Source organism: Armigeres subalbatus, chromosome 1, assembly GCF_024139115.2.
Source record: "Armigeres subalbatus isolate Guangzhou_Male chromosome 1, GZ_Asu_2, whole genome shotgun sequence".
Classification (NCBI taxonomy): domain Eukaryota; kingdom Metazoa; phylum Arthropoda; class Insecta; order Diptera; family Culicidae; genus Armigeres; species Armigeres subalbatus.
The window spans coordinates 22,691,299-22,708,381 of NC_085139.1; the positions used below are offsets into that span (position 1 = coordinate 22,691,299).

The 17,083-nt window shown below is 36.3% G+C and overlaps 2 protein-coding genes across 6 annotated transcripts in view; one reads left to right on the plus strand and one right to left on the minus strand.

Moving 5' to 3' along the window:
* The window catches only part of LOC134222682 (hemicentin-1), a 740,104-nt gene that overhangs the window by 331,767 nt on the left and 391,254 nt on the right, over positions 1–17,083 (plus strand). The window lies entirely within an intron of this gene.
* LOC134206021 (NADH-ubiquinone oxidoreductase chain 5-like) lies at positions 385–3,101 on the minus strand (the record flags this gene model as incomplete). Its single annotated transcript, XM_062681708.1, is given in 3 exon segments — positions 385–723; positions 898–904; positions 3,048–3,101. Coding segments are annotated over 3 exon segments (378 nt in total), but the record flags the coding sequence as incomplete, so codon positions are not given.

Here is a 17,083-nt window from a genome sequence, read left to right on the forward strand (position 1 = left end):
CATAAATGAGGCCATTAGGCTTTTGTTTCGGTAATATATTGTTAATCATTAGTCACTGGATTGTTTTGGGGGAGAAGCGATGCGTCATGCTTCTTTGATCTTAAAATTAATTATATTTTATCCATATTGTTCGATGCACTAGTGATAATAATTGATGAAAGCATATGAAGCAATATGAACTGCCTGAACTACCTTTCTACGCATAATTGTCCCATGTTAGTTTTTATAGTTTTTAGTTGCATTTTTTGAAAATTTGGTTCAAGTATGCGTAGAAGGGCAGTAAAGACATTAGATAAATCATTCTTCTTACTGTATTCCTATGTTGGTATTACATTCCGCACTAGGAAATTGCCGCCTCGCTGCTTAATGTTCATTGAGTAATAATTGTTGAAATTAAAGGTATAAATCATATTCCCCCAAATAAAAATCTTAAATTATAATAATAAAATGACTTATTAAAAAAAAATAAATTTACATTTCTAATTAAATAACCTATTAATCCACCTAAAATACAAACAAATAAAGTTAATAATTTTATATAAAAAGGTAAACAAATTATTTCAAAATTTAAAAATATTAATCAATTTAATATTCTTCCTCCCATAATTGCTATTACTATTAAAAAAAATTCTAAAAGATATTCAAATTCTAAAAATTCATTTATTATATTTAAAGAAACATAATTAAAATCCCCAATTTTAGAATAATAAACTAACCGAAAAACTTAATTGCAAGCTGACTAAGCTAAAACATTTATGCACTCGTATTTCTTGTGACTATCACGAAGGTATGTGTTGTTATATCCAGGGAGGCTGAGAACATTTCATAGAATGAATTGCAAATCTAACAAAGCCACCTTCAATATGGTCTTGCTTTGAGACCACTCGGGTGTCTTACTGATAGGCTAAGTAAAGCCCCACCGTGAGTTTTTGAGATCGCACATAAAATTTAAAATATTTTTTTAAACGGTTCAATTTTTAAAAATCACTTTAGATTGTGTCAACTGCTTAATATGAGCGACCGCATTTTCTGGTGATCTAAATGTTTTATCGAACCAGTAAACGGTCAACGTTTCAGTCTTTTTGTACTTCGAAATGGCAAATCTAAATTCAAATTTATGCCATAATGCCATAATTGTTCTATATTTCCTATATTTCACCTACATTGTTTTTGTCACTACTTACCTTTCATATATGTTTTCTCACTCCCACTGCTCATTATTCATTTTTAATTTTCATGAGTTCACATCTCATTTTCTACACCCTACTTTTCATTTCGTACTTTCAATCTTCCCTTCTTACTTTTCTCTTTCCAGTTTCCACTATCCATTTTTTTTCCACCACCAAGCACTTCTTAGTACTTAGTGATGAGCGATTCCAAGCAACAGCATCAAAATTTAAGAAAATTTTTAATTCATGATTTTCTATTGAGTTGAAACTTTGCACAGTTTTTCAATTTCATCTAAATCGTCATTTTTCGATATCAAATCTTCATATTGAGTCACGACTAACTTTTCAAAAGGGTGTATGTGAAAATGGTTCAAAAATATTTAAAAAGCTGCACAGCAAAAACGGAATGTTCGATTGTTATGATTTTTTCAGCAAAGTTAGACAACTAAATGGTGATTCTTAAGAAAATGTGCACAGTAAAAAAAATTTTTTGCCTTTAGAAATATCATTTTGTCACAAAAACTCAAATATCTCAAAACCCTATCTTTTTCGAACGTAATTTTTTAGGAAAACGGTCCATTATATTAGCTATCTACCATAAAACTTTTGGTGATGGTAAACTAATAAACAAAAAAGTTATGACATTTCAAACATTTCACAATTTTCACATATAGTAAACAAAAAAAAATTTCCGTGTATTTTTTTTTCAAGAATCGCAGTTTGATGCTGATTTTATTGTTAAGGGCCTTGCGTGAGTTAAACAAGTTGTTTGTATGATATTCCATATTTATGTATTCATCGATATTATGTATATTATATGTATAAATATTATATGTATAAATATTATATGTATAAATAAATAAAAATGAATTAATATTAATTAATATATTTGAATTATTATCAGCACAGTTTGAGTATAGTTTTGCTTTAATTTTATTTTCCGACAATGGAATGAAACAGTGAAATTTTTGGGTTCCTTGGATCGTTTTCGCGTTATTAAATTGCTCGCTGAGCTCTGAAGCCTTTATTTCGTACTCTTCAGTAGTAGTAAAACAAAATGATAATTTGGTTAAATCTTTTTCTTTTCTACGATTTGCCCAATCAAAAAGTTCTTTCGCAGTTTTAATTGGATGCTCACGTTCTTTGGCTAAACTTGCTCTTGTGGCCATGCGCTTTATTGTTCCTCCAATAGCATCACAAGGACCTTTGCCATGTGATGTAGCAAAAATGCCATTCTGCATCAATTCCGTACATTGATTTAAATTGACATAGGCTCGAAAAATTCTTACGATTTTTGTACTGCGACGCTGCTCCATCAGACATGAAATATATCTTTTGACTTCTTTATGCTTATCAACGCGTAAAAAGTTAATCATTTTTTCAATGAACAAGTTTACGGATACTGAATCGTGTCTTAAATCTTCGGAAATTATAATAAAACTTAAGTGTTCAATTTGCGTACTTCCATTAAAATAAATAACGAATGGATGAATTGTAGCTTGTTGTACGTTCCAGTGATGGGACTGCACTTCATCTTGCAATACAAAGCTGTAATTTTCAGAAAAATCACAAATGACTAAAAATTCACCATTTTGTAATGTATTTTCGTATTTTTAAAAAGCTGGATTGTTCTGTTTTAATGAAATCGTGAGGGATTAAACTTTCTAATTTCAAGCAAAAATATGACACAAACTCATCTACAGGTTTTACAATAGTTTCTATGTCACACCTATCCGTGGTCACCCATTGCTCAAATGATAACTGATCAATATATTTTTCTTCAAACTCAGCGAATAAAGTATTTTCCAATGATGAAGAATCTGGACAATCCGAACAAGATCGTAGATAGCAATTTGATGTTGTATTTTCACACAAAAGACTACCAGTTAACATTTTAATATCCTTTGTTAAATTGATTCTTTTCAAACTATGTAAAATAAGATTAATATTCTCATGGGTTGTGCACACACACATTATGTGTTCCTGAATTGGAAAGAAGCTTACATTGCCTTGGCCGAAGGCTTGCAAATGAGGAAAACCTATTTTAATATTATCGTGAATTTCCTTGAAGCGTGTGTACGCTTCTTTCAAAGTCGTCATCATTAATCGTTTTTGGATTGCTTGACGCTTTCCATCTTTTTTTACTGATACATAATCTTTTTGACCAGGCATAGCTCGACTTACTTCATCATCTTCAAAATATTGAACTACTATTTCTTTTGTCTCATCTGTTAATGCAGTACTAGACCTAGTATTTTTGGTTGAAAGACAGTTATTCTTCAATTGTTTTGCCTCTTCCACTGTATTTCTATTGGTTTTGAACTCATCAATGGCATCCTGAATAGACCACGAACTTGGCAGCATCGACAAAATCAATAATTTTTCTTTCCTTGTCGTGGCTGCATTCGAGAACCTTTCCTTCATATTTATAATTACCTCATCGTAGTCTGTATTTTCCACATCATCAGGTCCTAATTTGAAGAGGTTTCTTCGTACAGCTTCGTTTATTTCACGGTATTTTTCTCCGGGTAATAAACGTAGTCCATCTTACTCCATTTAATCGGAGTCACTTTTATCCCAGCTATGCCCTCGTTAAAGCGTTCGATGTTGACCTTTTGGATACACTCATCTTCCGATTGATTTGTTGAAACAGATTTCGCTTATGGTACGGTGGCAAGGCTCTCAGCACTTAATACTTCTGGTAATTCCTCAGTTGTTGTCGATACATCTGGCAAGTCCTCAGTTGCTGTCGTTTTCGAACTTCCTGCGCTCGCTCAACCGATGATATACAGATTGCTCTTTTGTCAACGTTTAGACGGCAGGACGTGCAAATGCGTAAATTTGTATTCAATGTGGACATTGGAGCATAACCAGTCGCTTTCAGTTTATCTATGGTGCTTTCGGTGAGATTTCGTAACTCTTTTGAACACTTTTTTCCATCAAACGGCCTACAACAGTTGAGAAAGCGGCTACTCATGTTGTTCGTAATATTTCAATAAACAAAATCACTTTTAAGTTTTTACTGACTAGTTTGGTGTCATTTGCTTGACTGAAGAAAAAAATTACTATAAGATCTTTAACAACCTTAGTAGTAGTAATTTTTTTGCTTTTTCGTGAGCATTGTCATGGTATGTACCTATCATGCATTTGTTGTTGTTGAAGATACCCGTTTCCTCCCGATCATAAAGTCTATTCTCTAAGAGGTATATTTTTTGTATATCTTTGATTTTGCAGCTTTTGTCTTAAAAATAACATTTCTGATATGTTTCTATCAACGTTATTATCAACAGGTTTCAACACTATTAAAAGAATTTTTCGCCAGTCACGTGCAATGAAAATTATGACACTATCAATACTTTTGATCACAACACTGGATCGTGTCTAAGTTTCTTATAGATGCTATGAATAATTAAATCAAAATATCATGAAAACAACTTGTTTAAATCACGTCCCTTAACAATAAAATCTGCATCAAACTGCAATTCTCGAAATAACTTACACAGAAAAAATTTTTTTACTAAATGTGAAAATTGTGAAATGTTTGAAATGTCATAACTTTTTTGTTTATTAGTTTACCATCACCAAATTTTTATGGTAGATAGCTAATATAATGGACCGTTTTCCTAAAAAATTACGTTCGAAAAAAGATAGGGTTTTGAGATATTTGAGTTTTTGTGACAAAAATGATATTTTTGAAGGCAAAAAAATTTTTTTTTTTACTGTGCACATTTTCTTAAGAATCACCATTTAGTTGTCTAACTTTGCTGAAAAAATCATAACAATCGAACATTCCGTTTTTGCCGTGCAGCTTTTTAAATATTTTTGAACCATTTTCACATACACCCTTTTGAAAAGTTAGTCGTGACTCAATATGAAGATTTGATATCGAAAAATGACGATTTAGATGAAATTGAAAAACTGTGCAGAGTTTCAAATATTTTCGAAATGGTCGCTCAGGATCGACTGACATGCCCCCGTGGAATGCCTCTGATGTAGATTATATTTGAAACATTTCTGTTGAATATTCCATGCAAATGTCCATGATTTTTTTTTCGGAATATGAGCGTTTTCAGAATTTGAATCAAAACACTGATTCATTATAAAAATACCGTTTTTTGACACAAATCCCGAAAAAGGTTCATTGTTGGGGATTGGATGGCCAGAAAGGAATATATAGTCCAAATTTTTAACTAATGAGTGTATTGTAATTATGTTTTTTTTCGTTATTGTTTTGAGTTTTCTAGTTTGCATTTGCAATTGTATACCCCAATTATCGTTATAGAGAGGACCTAGGATAGGATGTGCCAAGTAGTCAGTAAAAATCGTACCAATTTGCTGTCACAATCGTACCGATTGCTGATTGGTTGAAAATGACAATCGATTACTTCGGCGCGTTTTTCGTAGGGCAGGATGTTGTTAGTTTGGCCGTGTTGCAAGTTTGTAAAGTTAACATTAAGTAAAATACGTAAATGTTTGAATTCAAGTTTTTTGGTAAAAAATAAATTTATTTTGAACTGCAAACGCCATATAAATTATTCTCAAGAGTTGCTATGGTTTAAAACTGTTGATTTTAAGCATTATCATTCACATTTCCGACATTTTCGATCTCAAAGTCATATTTTCATTACCGAAAACTTCTCTCTGCTAGTCTTTTGCTTCTCTTACATAAATAATGGATTGAACGGAAAGAAAAACATCTAGTTTTGATATATGATATTTGGAAGATTTTGTACCAAATTTCTTTGGCTGCAGCGACCACCTCGTCAGAGCAACCGACTAAAAAACAACAAGGCAGTCTCAATTGAGTTGTCACATCCTATCCTAGGAGAGGACCTATTTCAACGTATTCTCTATGCTTGAGTGCCTACCACCGCGCGTGAATGAAATAATTCTATTCCGTACTATATCGTACTATTCACTGCTCCTACCTACACACCAGATCCAGGTTTATGATGCACACTGGCGTTTGGAATCAATAAATGTATTCGATTTCACAATAAATTTTGCCTATAGTATTCGACTATCTTGCATGGGACATTAGATTTCAGTTATCTCACTCTATTGTTCTCCGTCTAAAGTTGTTTTCATTACGATTCGATAGGCAGTAAACCGTCACGTTTGATTGTGGTAACCACAGCTGATCATCACTCGCCGTGAGATGCGCCGACCGAGGGGTCGTTATAGCTCATATTCCGAACACTGGCGTTTTAGCACCCTAAAACTAAAATTTCCATCAATTTCAGGTACGGAGGATCAAGATTACAAATAAATTCAATATCCTATGGAAAGAATAACACGAATATAGTTAAATGAGCCATTTAAAAGCGAGTGTTTGGAATATGAGTCATTTATGAAATTTGAGTCAAAGTGGTATACGGATTTCAAACACAGATCTTTCGGCTTTGAAGAAGAGAGTAGTTTATGGAAATCCGTATATTTTTTAATTTTCCTAACCCTGCAGTTAAGCGTTCACGGATTTCAGTGCTCATCCTGTCGAATAATCATCTGTTGAAATCCCAAGAATTTCCTTCTGAATTCCGAAAGTTTTCCCGTCAAAGAAATCGTTATCACTTCAGTGAAATTCATTGGATTTTTTAGAAGATATTAAAATAAATAAATAAGCCTTGAAAAAAAAATCTAGAAACATCCTAAAAGAAAAATCAAACAAGTGAACTTTGCACGTAGCTGCTGTATAGATTATTTACTAAAAAAAATTAAATGACATAAAAAAAAGTCGTAGCCTTCGGAATTCTCCCCCCCCCCCTCCTTCCCTCTTCGTAGAGTGACGTAGATTTTTTTAAACCCCTCGCAATCCCCCCTTTAAGAGTCGTGGTTTATGGACAGCGCCATTCGGGAAATGAAAATATCACAACAATTGTTTAAAAAAAACCCTGCCTGTAAGCCCTTCTCACATATAAAAAAATAATCCCTGGCTATTTCCGGAAATAAATTGATTAACTATTTCATCCACATTTATTCGCCATGTACTTGTAAAAGTGCAGCAGAGATATGGAATTCAGTCCCTGTTGTCCCATGCTAGATATCCTACACCCAACCGGCGGTTGTTAGATTTTCTAACAATTCTGTATAAGAATCTACCAAAACCTGTATAAGAGCTGGGCATATGCGAAATTGTTAGATTCTTATACAAAAAATGTAAGAAAAGCTTACAAAATTGTTAGATTTTTATACAATATTTGTATAATAATCTAACAATTTCGCATATGCCCAGCTCTTATACAGGTTTTGGTAGATTCTTATACAGAATTGTTGGAAAATCTAACAACCGCCGGTTGGGTGTATAGGTTTTCAAACCTCGGAGCCCAGAAAACGATCGCTCAGTAGCAGCAGATATCGGTATGGCGGTGAATAGCTTTACATGCTTGACCTCTTTTGGCAGAAGATCTATCAAATGTGGTTGTTCCCGCATCAACCGCTCCGCGTCGCCTAAAGCATCATTGTCAGACAAAGTTGTGGAAAATTCAACTAAACCAGAATAGTTCGCCAGGACAGACGACGTCGACACATACTTCACATCTTACTGAGCAAAGCGGTCCTAGATTAGGGGGGCCTATTATACCGTCTTACCCTACTGCACTGAAAAAGGGATTTTGCGAAGAAAATAAGCAAAACAAGAAGGAATAATGTTTGGGGTCCAAAATGCCATCAAACGGTTTGGTACGCATAACACTTTAAAGGATTCACCAGACCGTTGTCGAAGAAAGGTGCATGTGTGCTAAATTTGGACAAGAAAATTTACAAAGTTTTCGAAACAAAAAGGAGATATCAATCAGAGGTTGTGCGAAAAAGTTTGTTACTTTGATTGCACACTTAAAAATATTCATGTAATTTTAGGTGTTGTGACGCTGACATATACGAGCGTCATTTTTGACGTAAAATTAGGTGATACTTTAATTTTACATCACAACTTTATTGACAAAAAAATTGAAAGGGTTGGAACGAGAATCGAACATAAGCCCGCTGAGTGAGAGCCCAACAACTTACCACTCAGCTATCTTCGTTTCTTGAAAGAGGGGTGATCGAAGTAAAACATGTTCCACGATTTGCACTGAACAAGTATTTCACTTCATCAAGTCATCGACTGCTTGTGCGTTAGGTGCGTCGCATCGGGTGCTGTGTTTAGATTCCATGACATGTAATTTTCAATCACATGACAATGAAAAATATACGATTCAGTTTATGTCATGTGATTTTGTGTCATTTTATTGAAATACATGACCTGTAATATTCATAATTTTTTGGTGTGTGGAATGATCCAACGCGCTAAGGAATGTTATTTGCTAACGACCTACCGAAAACAAAGGTGGTCGAAACGCAGTGAAATTCAAGTGAATTCCGTGAAAGCTCGGGCTCAGTAGCCGCACGACGACGTTTTGAGCAATAATGACATGTGCCACATTATGGATGATGAAACGTAGGTCAAGTTGAACTATAAAACACTTCCGGGGCGCAGTTTTACACAGTTACGTCCCAAATTTGGTGTAGTACTTTTTTTTGTGAAAAGTTTGAGAAGAAGCCGATGGTTTGGCAAACGATTTGCCAATGCGGTATGAAATCATCGCTTGTTTTACGACCGCAATTATAAACGTTTAAAAGTACCGGAAGGAATGTCTCAAGAAGCGAATTCTGCCACTTACACGAAAGCATAAAAGTCCGACATTGTTTTGGTATGATTTATATCTTGTCACTATGCCCGTACCACTATAGAATGGTATCAACAAAACAATGTCCAATGTGTAATAAATAACATGAATCCTCCAAATTGCCGACAAATAAGGCCTTTCGAAAAAAAATCGGCTTTGATGAAGGGAAATTTTCGGAAAAAGGATAGAACATGATGATGTCAACAAATTCAAAAAAGACAAAAATCATCGACGATCATATAGGGGAACTGTTCCGATCTCCATCTCACTATACATATATCCATCTCATCGCTAAACAAAGAAATACGGCACCAAATTCGTTGCTTCTTTTTGTCAACATGCGTGCTCACTGCTGAAAAAATCACAAAAATAATGAACAAACAAAATTCCTCTCCATTGCTTTATTTTTGACACACAAAGGGTTGTACGGTGACTCACAACCTTGGGGAAACTAAGGAATAAACTTACTCTCGAGACCGATCTCAGGAAGCCCGTAAAGTCATATGGTTTACATTTGTTTGTATAGGCCCTTATCTTTTAGGAAATAGATGAGGGCGCCGTTGCTGGCAGCATCGTCAGATATAAGGTGACCAGACGTCCCGCGTTTCGCGGGACAGTCCCGCTTTTTCGCCATTTGTCCGGCGCTGAAAAGAGTCCCGCGAAATGTCCCGCGTTTCACTTATTTCAAGATAATGTCCCGCGAAATAAAGAAATATTTAATAAATAGCAGTAATTTAGTAAATGTTCTTCAAGAACTTATAAGATTTTGAAAATTTATTATATTGATTAATGGTTTTCGATTTTCGTCACATACAAAGCATCGCTCCGGAGGCTTGATGAGTGGTCTTTCACCCAATGCCACGGCCACACTCGCATGTGGTTCAAACCTCTTTTCTGCGTCCAAATTATATTTCTTACATTTTAAATAAAATTATCATCAGTAACAAATAGAGTAAGAAAGAGCTAAACAAATTTGTTTAGCTCTCTCCTACTCTGTTTGTTACTGATGATAATTTTATTTAGGATGTAAGAAATATAATTTGGACGCAGAAAGGAGGTTTCTCGAAGGGTTTCTCATATTATCATCAACGTCATTTGTATCTTCCCGTCTCCCACAAAATTATATTATCAATTCAGTGCAAATCCGAATTATAGCCGCTAACGAAGTTGGATTTTTCTCACAATTCGTACGTTAAACCTAACATCGGAAATGGTGCGCTGTTTTCATTTGGTGATGTGCTATACAGCGCACTACTTCCGAAATTAGATTCAACGTATGGATTGTGAGAAAAATCCAATTTCAATAGCGGCTATAATTCGGTTTTCTACTGAATTTATAATAACAGTGGTAGTGCAACGCCGAACGGCAACACAAGCGCTCACTCAAAACTCGTGTTTGTCGGTTTCTAATTTTATTTCGTCCAAAAATCTCGCGAGTTTGAGGAATTTTGACAAGCCTGCTTTGGTGTATTCTAGGGATCCTAGTCAAATCCTCATCGACACAAGAACGAGGAAAGATTCAATTGGATATCTACTAAAAGAGCTATAATAAGTGAAATGGAAGGTTTGAGCGTGCTATTGAGAAATATTTTACTCAATCTGCAACAATAACAATGCTTTTAAAGTGAAGAACTGAAATCATTTCAAAATTTTCGAGGGAAAAAAAATGGTTTGCTCTTTGTTACGGAACGCCTATCATACTTAACAAAAAGCAATCAATTTGTTTCTCCTGGAAGAAGACATCGAACCCGATGACGAAACGCTGTACAAAATTTAAAAATATGTTCTAACAAATCAGACTGCATTGCCGAAAAATCAACACTACAGTAGAAGACAACAAATAGGAATAATAAAAAAAAATAACAATGGTCCTTTGGCCCAGATTCTGACAGTTCTGAAAGGTTAGTTGGCTAAAGATCTCTGAATGTAGGACCCCTAGCTCAAAAATTTCAACTCACATCGTGTTCCTATGTTGTTAATATTTCAGTAAAAACTTTACTTGAAATCTGAGCAAGTTCGACGATTTTTAAGTAGCTCGTATCTTTTTTTGTTTCAAGCTTATGAAAAAATGTATGATAAATCGTCTGTCAGTTTGCGGGAAATAATAAAAAACCTGAGTAAGATGTAGACATTTTAAGCAAATTTGAGCGCTCTGCCTAATTGCATAAAACGAATAATACGATCACTTTGAATGTTAGCTAAAAGAATCATGCAACCAATACAAATAAGTTTAACCATCAGGAACTCGCACCGTTGTAAAAAGTTGAACAGATTCATTCACACGAGAGGTGAGATTGTGTGATTTATCCAGGGCCAAGCGAATCCCAGTGGGGTTTATCAAATTTTAAAATTTTGACTTAAGCACATTTTTGAGTACATTCAAAGTTAATTGCCTATATGCCGGGTATTAAGCCACCCGGAGTGGAAATTAATTACTATGTCTGAAACTTGATTATGTATATGTACAACGTGTGATAGATTTAGTTCGGAAAAGGTATTGGAGGGTAACCGCCCCTTCGGTGGGGTTTGATCCCACGACCCCAGTTCGCATGACCATGTTCGCTTTCCCTACTAAGCTACGAAGGACCTCCGTCGTCCACCGCAGCTTAGCGGGTACTGGATGAAACCAAATTCCCAGCACCAGGTACCAGCCGATCTCTCGCAATACATTTTCAGAACTAACTCTCTCAAATGTATTTTTTGTACAAATGTCAACCAAGTAGGATGAGTATTTAGTATTGTCCGGCTCCTACACACTTGCTTCATCAGCAACGGCGCTCAATGAAGTGGGGTTTTGAATAAAAACAAGGATTTAAAAAATGTTGTCCCGCGCTGGCACAAAATATATCTGGTCACATTAGTCAGATAGAGCGTCCCTTATGTTAGCAGGTATCCCGTAGGTAGCTCTGCTAACGTTTTCATTAAAAAATAAAAAATGGACAAAAGTTGCTGGTTTTCAAGGGTTTATCTTCACCCGCACTGAAAAACTACCCATGCAGTATCAAGCATAGTAACCCATGAGTCAGCAGGCAAAATTTGACAGCTCTATCAGTCGAACTCGAACTCTAACCGAGATGGCAGAAACACAGTGAAGCAACTCCGTTCAGAAGTGTGCGCGTTCAAAGAACCCTGCTGCGTCGAAAACGGACATCGTATGGTACTTTGTGGACGCTGGATACGCCCGTTCCACACTATTTAGACAACAATAAGAGCATCGAAAGAAAGCCCGGTTTCGCACGACCGACTACCCTGAGTGACAACAAGCTCCAAAGGAACCAAACAGTAGAAAAGTACCTGGCGAATATGAACATATGTGTCAGGAAGTGGAAGTTGCGTCCACTGGTTTCGGAGCTGCAGGCCATTTTTTAGGTCAATTAAAAAAAATAGAAACGTTGCTTGGGGCATCGGCGGATAAAGTGTTCCACAGTGTTGCGAACATCAAAGACGCCGCAAGTAGTACGGAAAGCGCTCCCTCCGGGGAAAGATTTGCTGCTTTGTTAGGCTGGGTATAGCTTTCGCTATGCAGAGCTGGTTCCCTTAGTTTTTCGAAAGTATTCGGACGTGGGGAAATCCAGGGATCATCCCAGTTTTTTTGTACGGTTTTTATATCCCGGTTTTGACGTCACCTAACGGGATGGATGACGACGCCAGCCCTCCGACTCCGGCAAGGAGATCTTCCGTGGCAGTGTCAGGCACTCCGCATTGCTTCGGAACCCAACAAGCAAAGGTCGTTTTCGGCAGCATGATCGCTATATTTATTTATTTATTTAAAGCTTGGTTCCAGGAGTGATTAGACTTGTCACTCTGGAGTGCAGAAATGACGCTGGTAGAGTCAGACAGGGCGAGGATGATGCCCTTTGTTATTTGTTATGCATTATTGATCGGGCTGTGGAACTCTGGCTTCCTCCGGAAAGGTCCCCGAACGTTGATAAATAATCATAACAGGGCGCTCCTGTGAGGAAATTCCAGACAAAATGAAAGAAGGTTGCCGGAAAGTTCACACTCTTTTAACTTTTGGAGGGCGAAGGGAGGCAATTTCTGTTGAAGGCTTTGGAAACATCCAAGAAAACAAGATTCGCGTGCTTGCCGTTGCTGTGTGCGTTCTAGAGTACATCTACCAGGTATGCGAAATATGTGCCTCGTACCATATCCCTTGCGGAACTAGTGTTAACGAAAGCCGAACCTACCACCTGCATTTAATTTGTCCTTTAGCCGCTAATTCACTAACTTGTGCCATGAATTTATAGTTATTCGAAATCTTGTTTGGCAGTGTGTAGTATGCATAATGTTCATCGCCGGTATCTGCCTTATCGATATTACGTCTCTCGTGAATCGTGACTCGCCATACACAACCGCATCAACGCAGAATAATTCGAATTGAGCATCAGTAGGCCATGACTTACAACACGTTCACAAAGCAGCGCTGCCAGATCTACGGAAATTTGAAAATTTCTGCGGAAATCTACAGATTATATTCTTAGTTTTAACTTTTATCGTTGATCATAGGGGCATTTTCTCATATTAATCTGTTACGGTTTTCTGGTGTCTTACTCACACACCCCTACGAGACATTCATCAACACGTTATTCATGACTTTAACTGAAGACTTTGGGTATATACTCGTAAGTTTATCGATTTCATGAATAAATTTGGCTGACATAGTGCATTGTTTAAAGTAAAGCAAAATGTTTCTTGAAGTCAGGGAGTCAGGGATTGCTGGAAAATCTCTCGGAAAATGCTCAATAAATTACGAAATAACAAGAGAAGTTTTTGAAATATGAAATTTTCTATCGTAGTTTCTGGAGGAGTTCATGAAAGTATTTTCAGATGAACTTGCATAATGGCTTCTTGAGGACTCATGGAAGAACTTACGTAGCAATTTTTAGAGGAATTTGATGAGGAATTCCTGGAAGATCTCCCAAACAGATTCATGGACGAACACTTTTAAACTCCATTTTTGTTTACACTCCACACACGAGCTCGGTAAATGAATTACCGATTTCTCAACAGCTGAGCTCTCGGCAGTCTGCTCAGTAAAAAGTTGAATCCTTTACCGAGTCCCCGGCTTGAACTTTCGTTACTGAAATGTCAAAAAATACCGAGCAGATCTGTAACCGCTACTGAGCGCTCGGTAAGAAAATGCGGATCAACTTGTAAATAGAATACCGACCTCTGTTATGAAGATTACCGAACAAAATGTAATTCAGCATTTGTTTTCCATATTGGTGAAAAAAAAAACGTAAAAACAAATTTTCGATTGATATACATATGTTGATTTATTTATTTAAAAATAATGATTTCTCCAAGAATTTTACAAACCGACTCGGTGAAAATTGTTCTAAAACAAAGCCACATGCTTCGCGAAAATTTTCCACCGGTTTTTTGCTTCATGTATTTTAAATGGTACGGGTTTTTTGGTTCCCGAGGTGTGCTGCTACCTCAATGAATTCCGTCGGGTACTGCGGTGCTCAGGTGGATCCATTGCGAGAAAATTGATTAGGCGTCCGCCTAATCCTTGAACTGCGTGGTTGGCGACATGAAGCTTTGGAACAAGCAGAATGCTGGCTTCCTCTCCCAATTTTCTGAAAATTCAAGATATTGTGTTTCTATTTCAATTTTTTCTGGCTGAAAATTGGATCGCTTTTACTTACCCATATATTTATTATGTTTATAAATTATATTTAATTTCTTCTTATCAATTTCAAACATTTTATTTGATCAAACAAATCACGCACAAAACCGAAGGAAAATAAATGTTCAATATGGCGCTACATTGAGCATCATGTAAATCTGTTGTATACTGAACTCGGAAAAAGCATAACCGTACGTTCAGCAAAGTTAATTTTGTTTCACTGAGTTCTCGGTATATTTTTTGACAACTTGCATCAGAATTTGTTGAACGGAGCAGCTCGGTTACCTATTCTACCGATTTTCTGTAATTTTAATGTATTGCTGGGAGGTCGGTAATTTTGTTTACAAAACTTTGTAAATTTCCCAAAATTAACTGACTTCTCGTTTGAAATTCATGATTACCTGGTAAAAATCTGTAAAAAATATTACCGAGCTGAAGTTCTCGATTTAAGTGTGCAGGAGTAATTCCCAGAAAAGAAAAAAAAAAACGGATTTATTCCCAAAAACAAATCCCAACACTATCATTTTGCCACCAGTTGTTTGCACATTCACTTTTTGTATTCATTTGAAAATGGTTTTTCGCAGGAAGTGTGCCGTGCTCGCGAATGGACGCTATTTTTTGTTGCAGCAACTCCTGTCATTTTTTTCTGTTTCGGCTGGTGAAGAGAACATTTTTAATATGAATTTAGAAACATGTATAAATTTGTGCTTATAGTCGTGTTTGATGCAGTGTAATATGTAGTGTAGTGACTGCGGACATACGCTCCCCCGGTAGTAACGAGCTGGACCATATGGGGAGTACTGGCTGGCCGATGTAAAATTTGGTGAGATTAGTCCAATAAGGGTTTTTTTATTCTTTCGTTATTTTTGATTTCTGAGAGCTAGAGGAAAAACTAGCAACGTATTCATACATTATTCCAGGATACTTCATGTAAGTTGAGCCCTCTGTCGAACTTTTAAGCGGTCATGAAAAACTCGCGAATCATCGTTTTTTCTCAGCAAATATGAATATTCGAAATCACCTACCCTGAGTTTAAAAGCAACATTGCTGTTCAATTTTGTGATCAATGTTGAGATGTTAACTAATTTATCATGATAGTTATCTTAAACGATTTGGTTGAAATGAAGAAAACTTCCAGTACAGAAATATACTTGTCATAAGACGAATTTGTGCAATTTCATTTAGTTCCACTACTTTATTGTACCTTTGACAGATGCGTGTTTCGACCTCAATAGTAGGGCTGTCTTCAGTGTCTCGTACTTGACTCGACTCAAGCCTACAGCGATAGGCGATTTAATTCAGAAGATCTTTATTATAGCAATGACATGGTTTATGATATGGTTCAGGTCTTTAAATGGTTGAACGTGATAGAATCTAATAAGTAATGATAAATATCATGTGTACATACTGACAAAACGAAAGTCCCTTAAAATATCTAAAACATATTCTGAAAATATTTTGTATTATAAATATTTTGTATAAATTTTGAAGATCAAATTTTTTCCATCATTTACCCCTAGTTTTGAAAAGAGTGCTTGATAGATCGTTTTGAAGTGCGCGTCGGTTTGTGAGATTTTTTTCTTCATCGCGAGATATTCCACGGAATAAATATAAGTTGTTAAATCGTAAAGAGTGCAAGTGTGTTCGTATTTGGACGTACGTGTTGGACGTAGTACGGTCGCGCGGTTATCAAAATATCTGATTCTGCTGTGTGGGCGAGTGAACTGGAAAGTGAAACAATCATTTCAGTGCAGATTTGTTCGTGTTGTGTATTGGACGTAGAACGATCGGAGATCGCGTCCAGACGTGTTTTCTTCAGTAAGCAGAACGATCGGCCGGTAACCGAAATTTTGTTCTGCTTCGTGCATGTGTTTAAATTAATTAGAAAGTTAAAGTTTAAATCGGGTCTAGACATGTTTTCTTCAGTAAGCAGAACGATCGGCCGGTCATCATAGTTTGATTCTGCTTTGTGCGGTAAGCAGAACGATCAGCCGATCACCGAAACTTGTTCTGCTTTGTGCGGCCTTTAAAAAAAATCGATCAAACTACACGCTATACACGGCATACCGTTTACCAAAACGAACCCTGCCACACTCCCTACCCCATATATCCAACATCCCAGTGATCTCTCGTGGAAGTGCAGATGACTCGTCGGCTTCTATCAAAGCGAGTATTACGTTAACAATTTCCTACCTATTCCCTAATTGACCTGCATTCGGACACGGCCGGCGCTGGTATTGCTTATCTTTTGGGTCACCAGTTCTTACACATTGAAGATGATCTTAGTCCCAAACTTCATCTGTTGGTTCTCTGTGTAACTACAGCTGACCTGGCAATAACGGAGTAGCAACCGTGGGCGGTCAATCATGCTCATGCTCATGCTCATTTGAAAATGGTTTTTCGCACACTGAGATAATAGCCGATGACGTTGCAAATCAATTTTTCCATTTAGAACTTTAAAAAAGCTCAATATGTACGATACTATAGTCGAATCCAAGTAAAAATAAGAAGAAGACACATGACGGTGTTAACTTTGACAGATCCTACAGCACAGCATAGGAAGATCATTTTAAAATGCTTATAATAAATTCTAGACAAAATTTAATTAATATCTGATT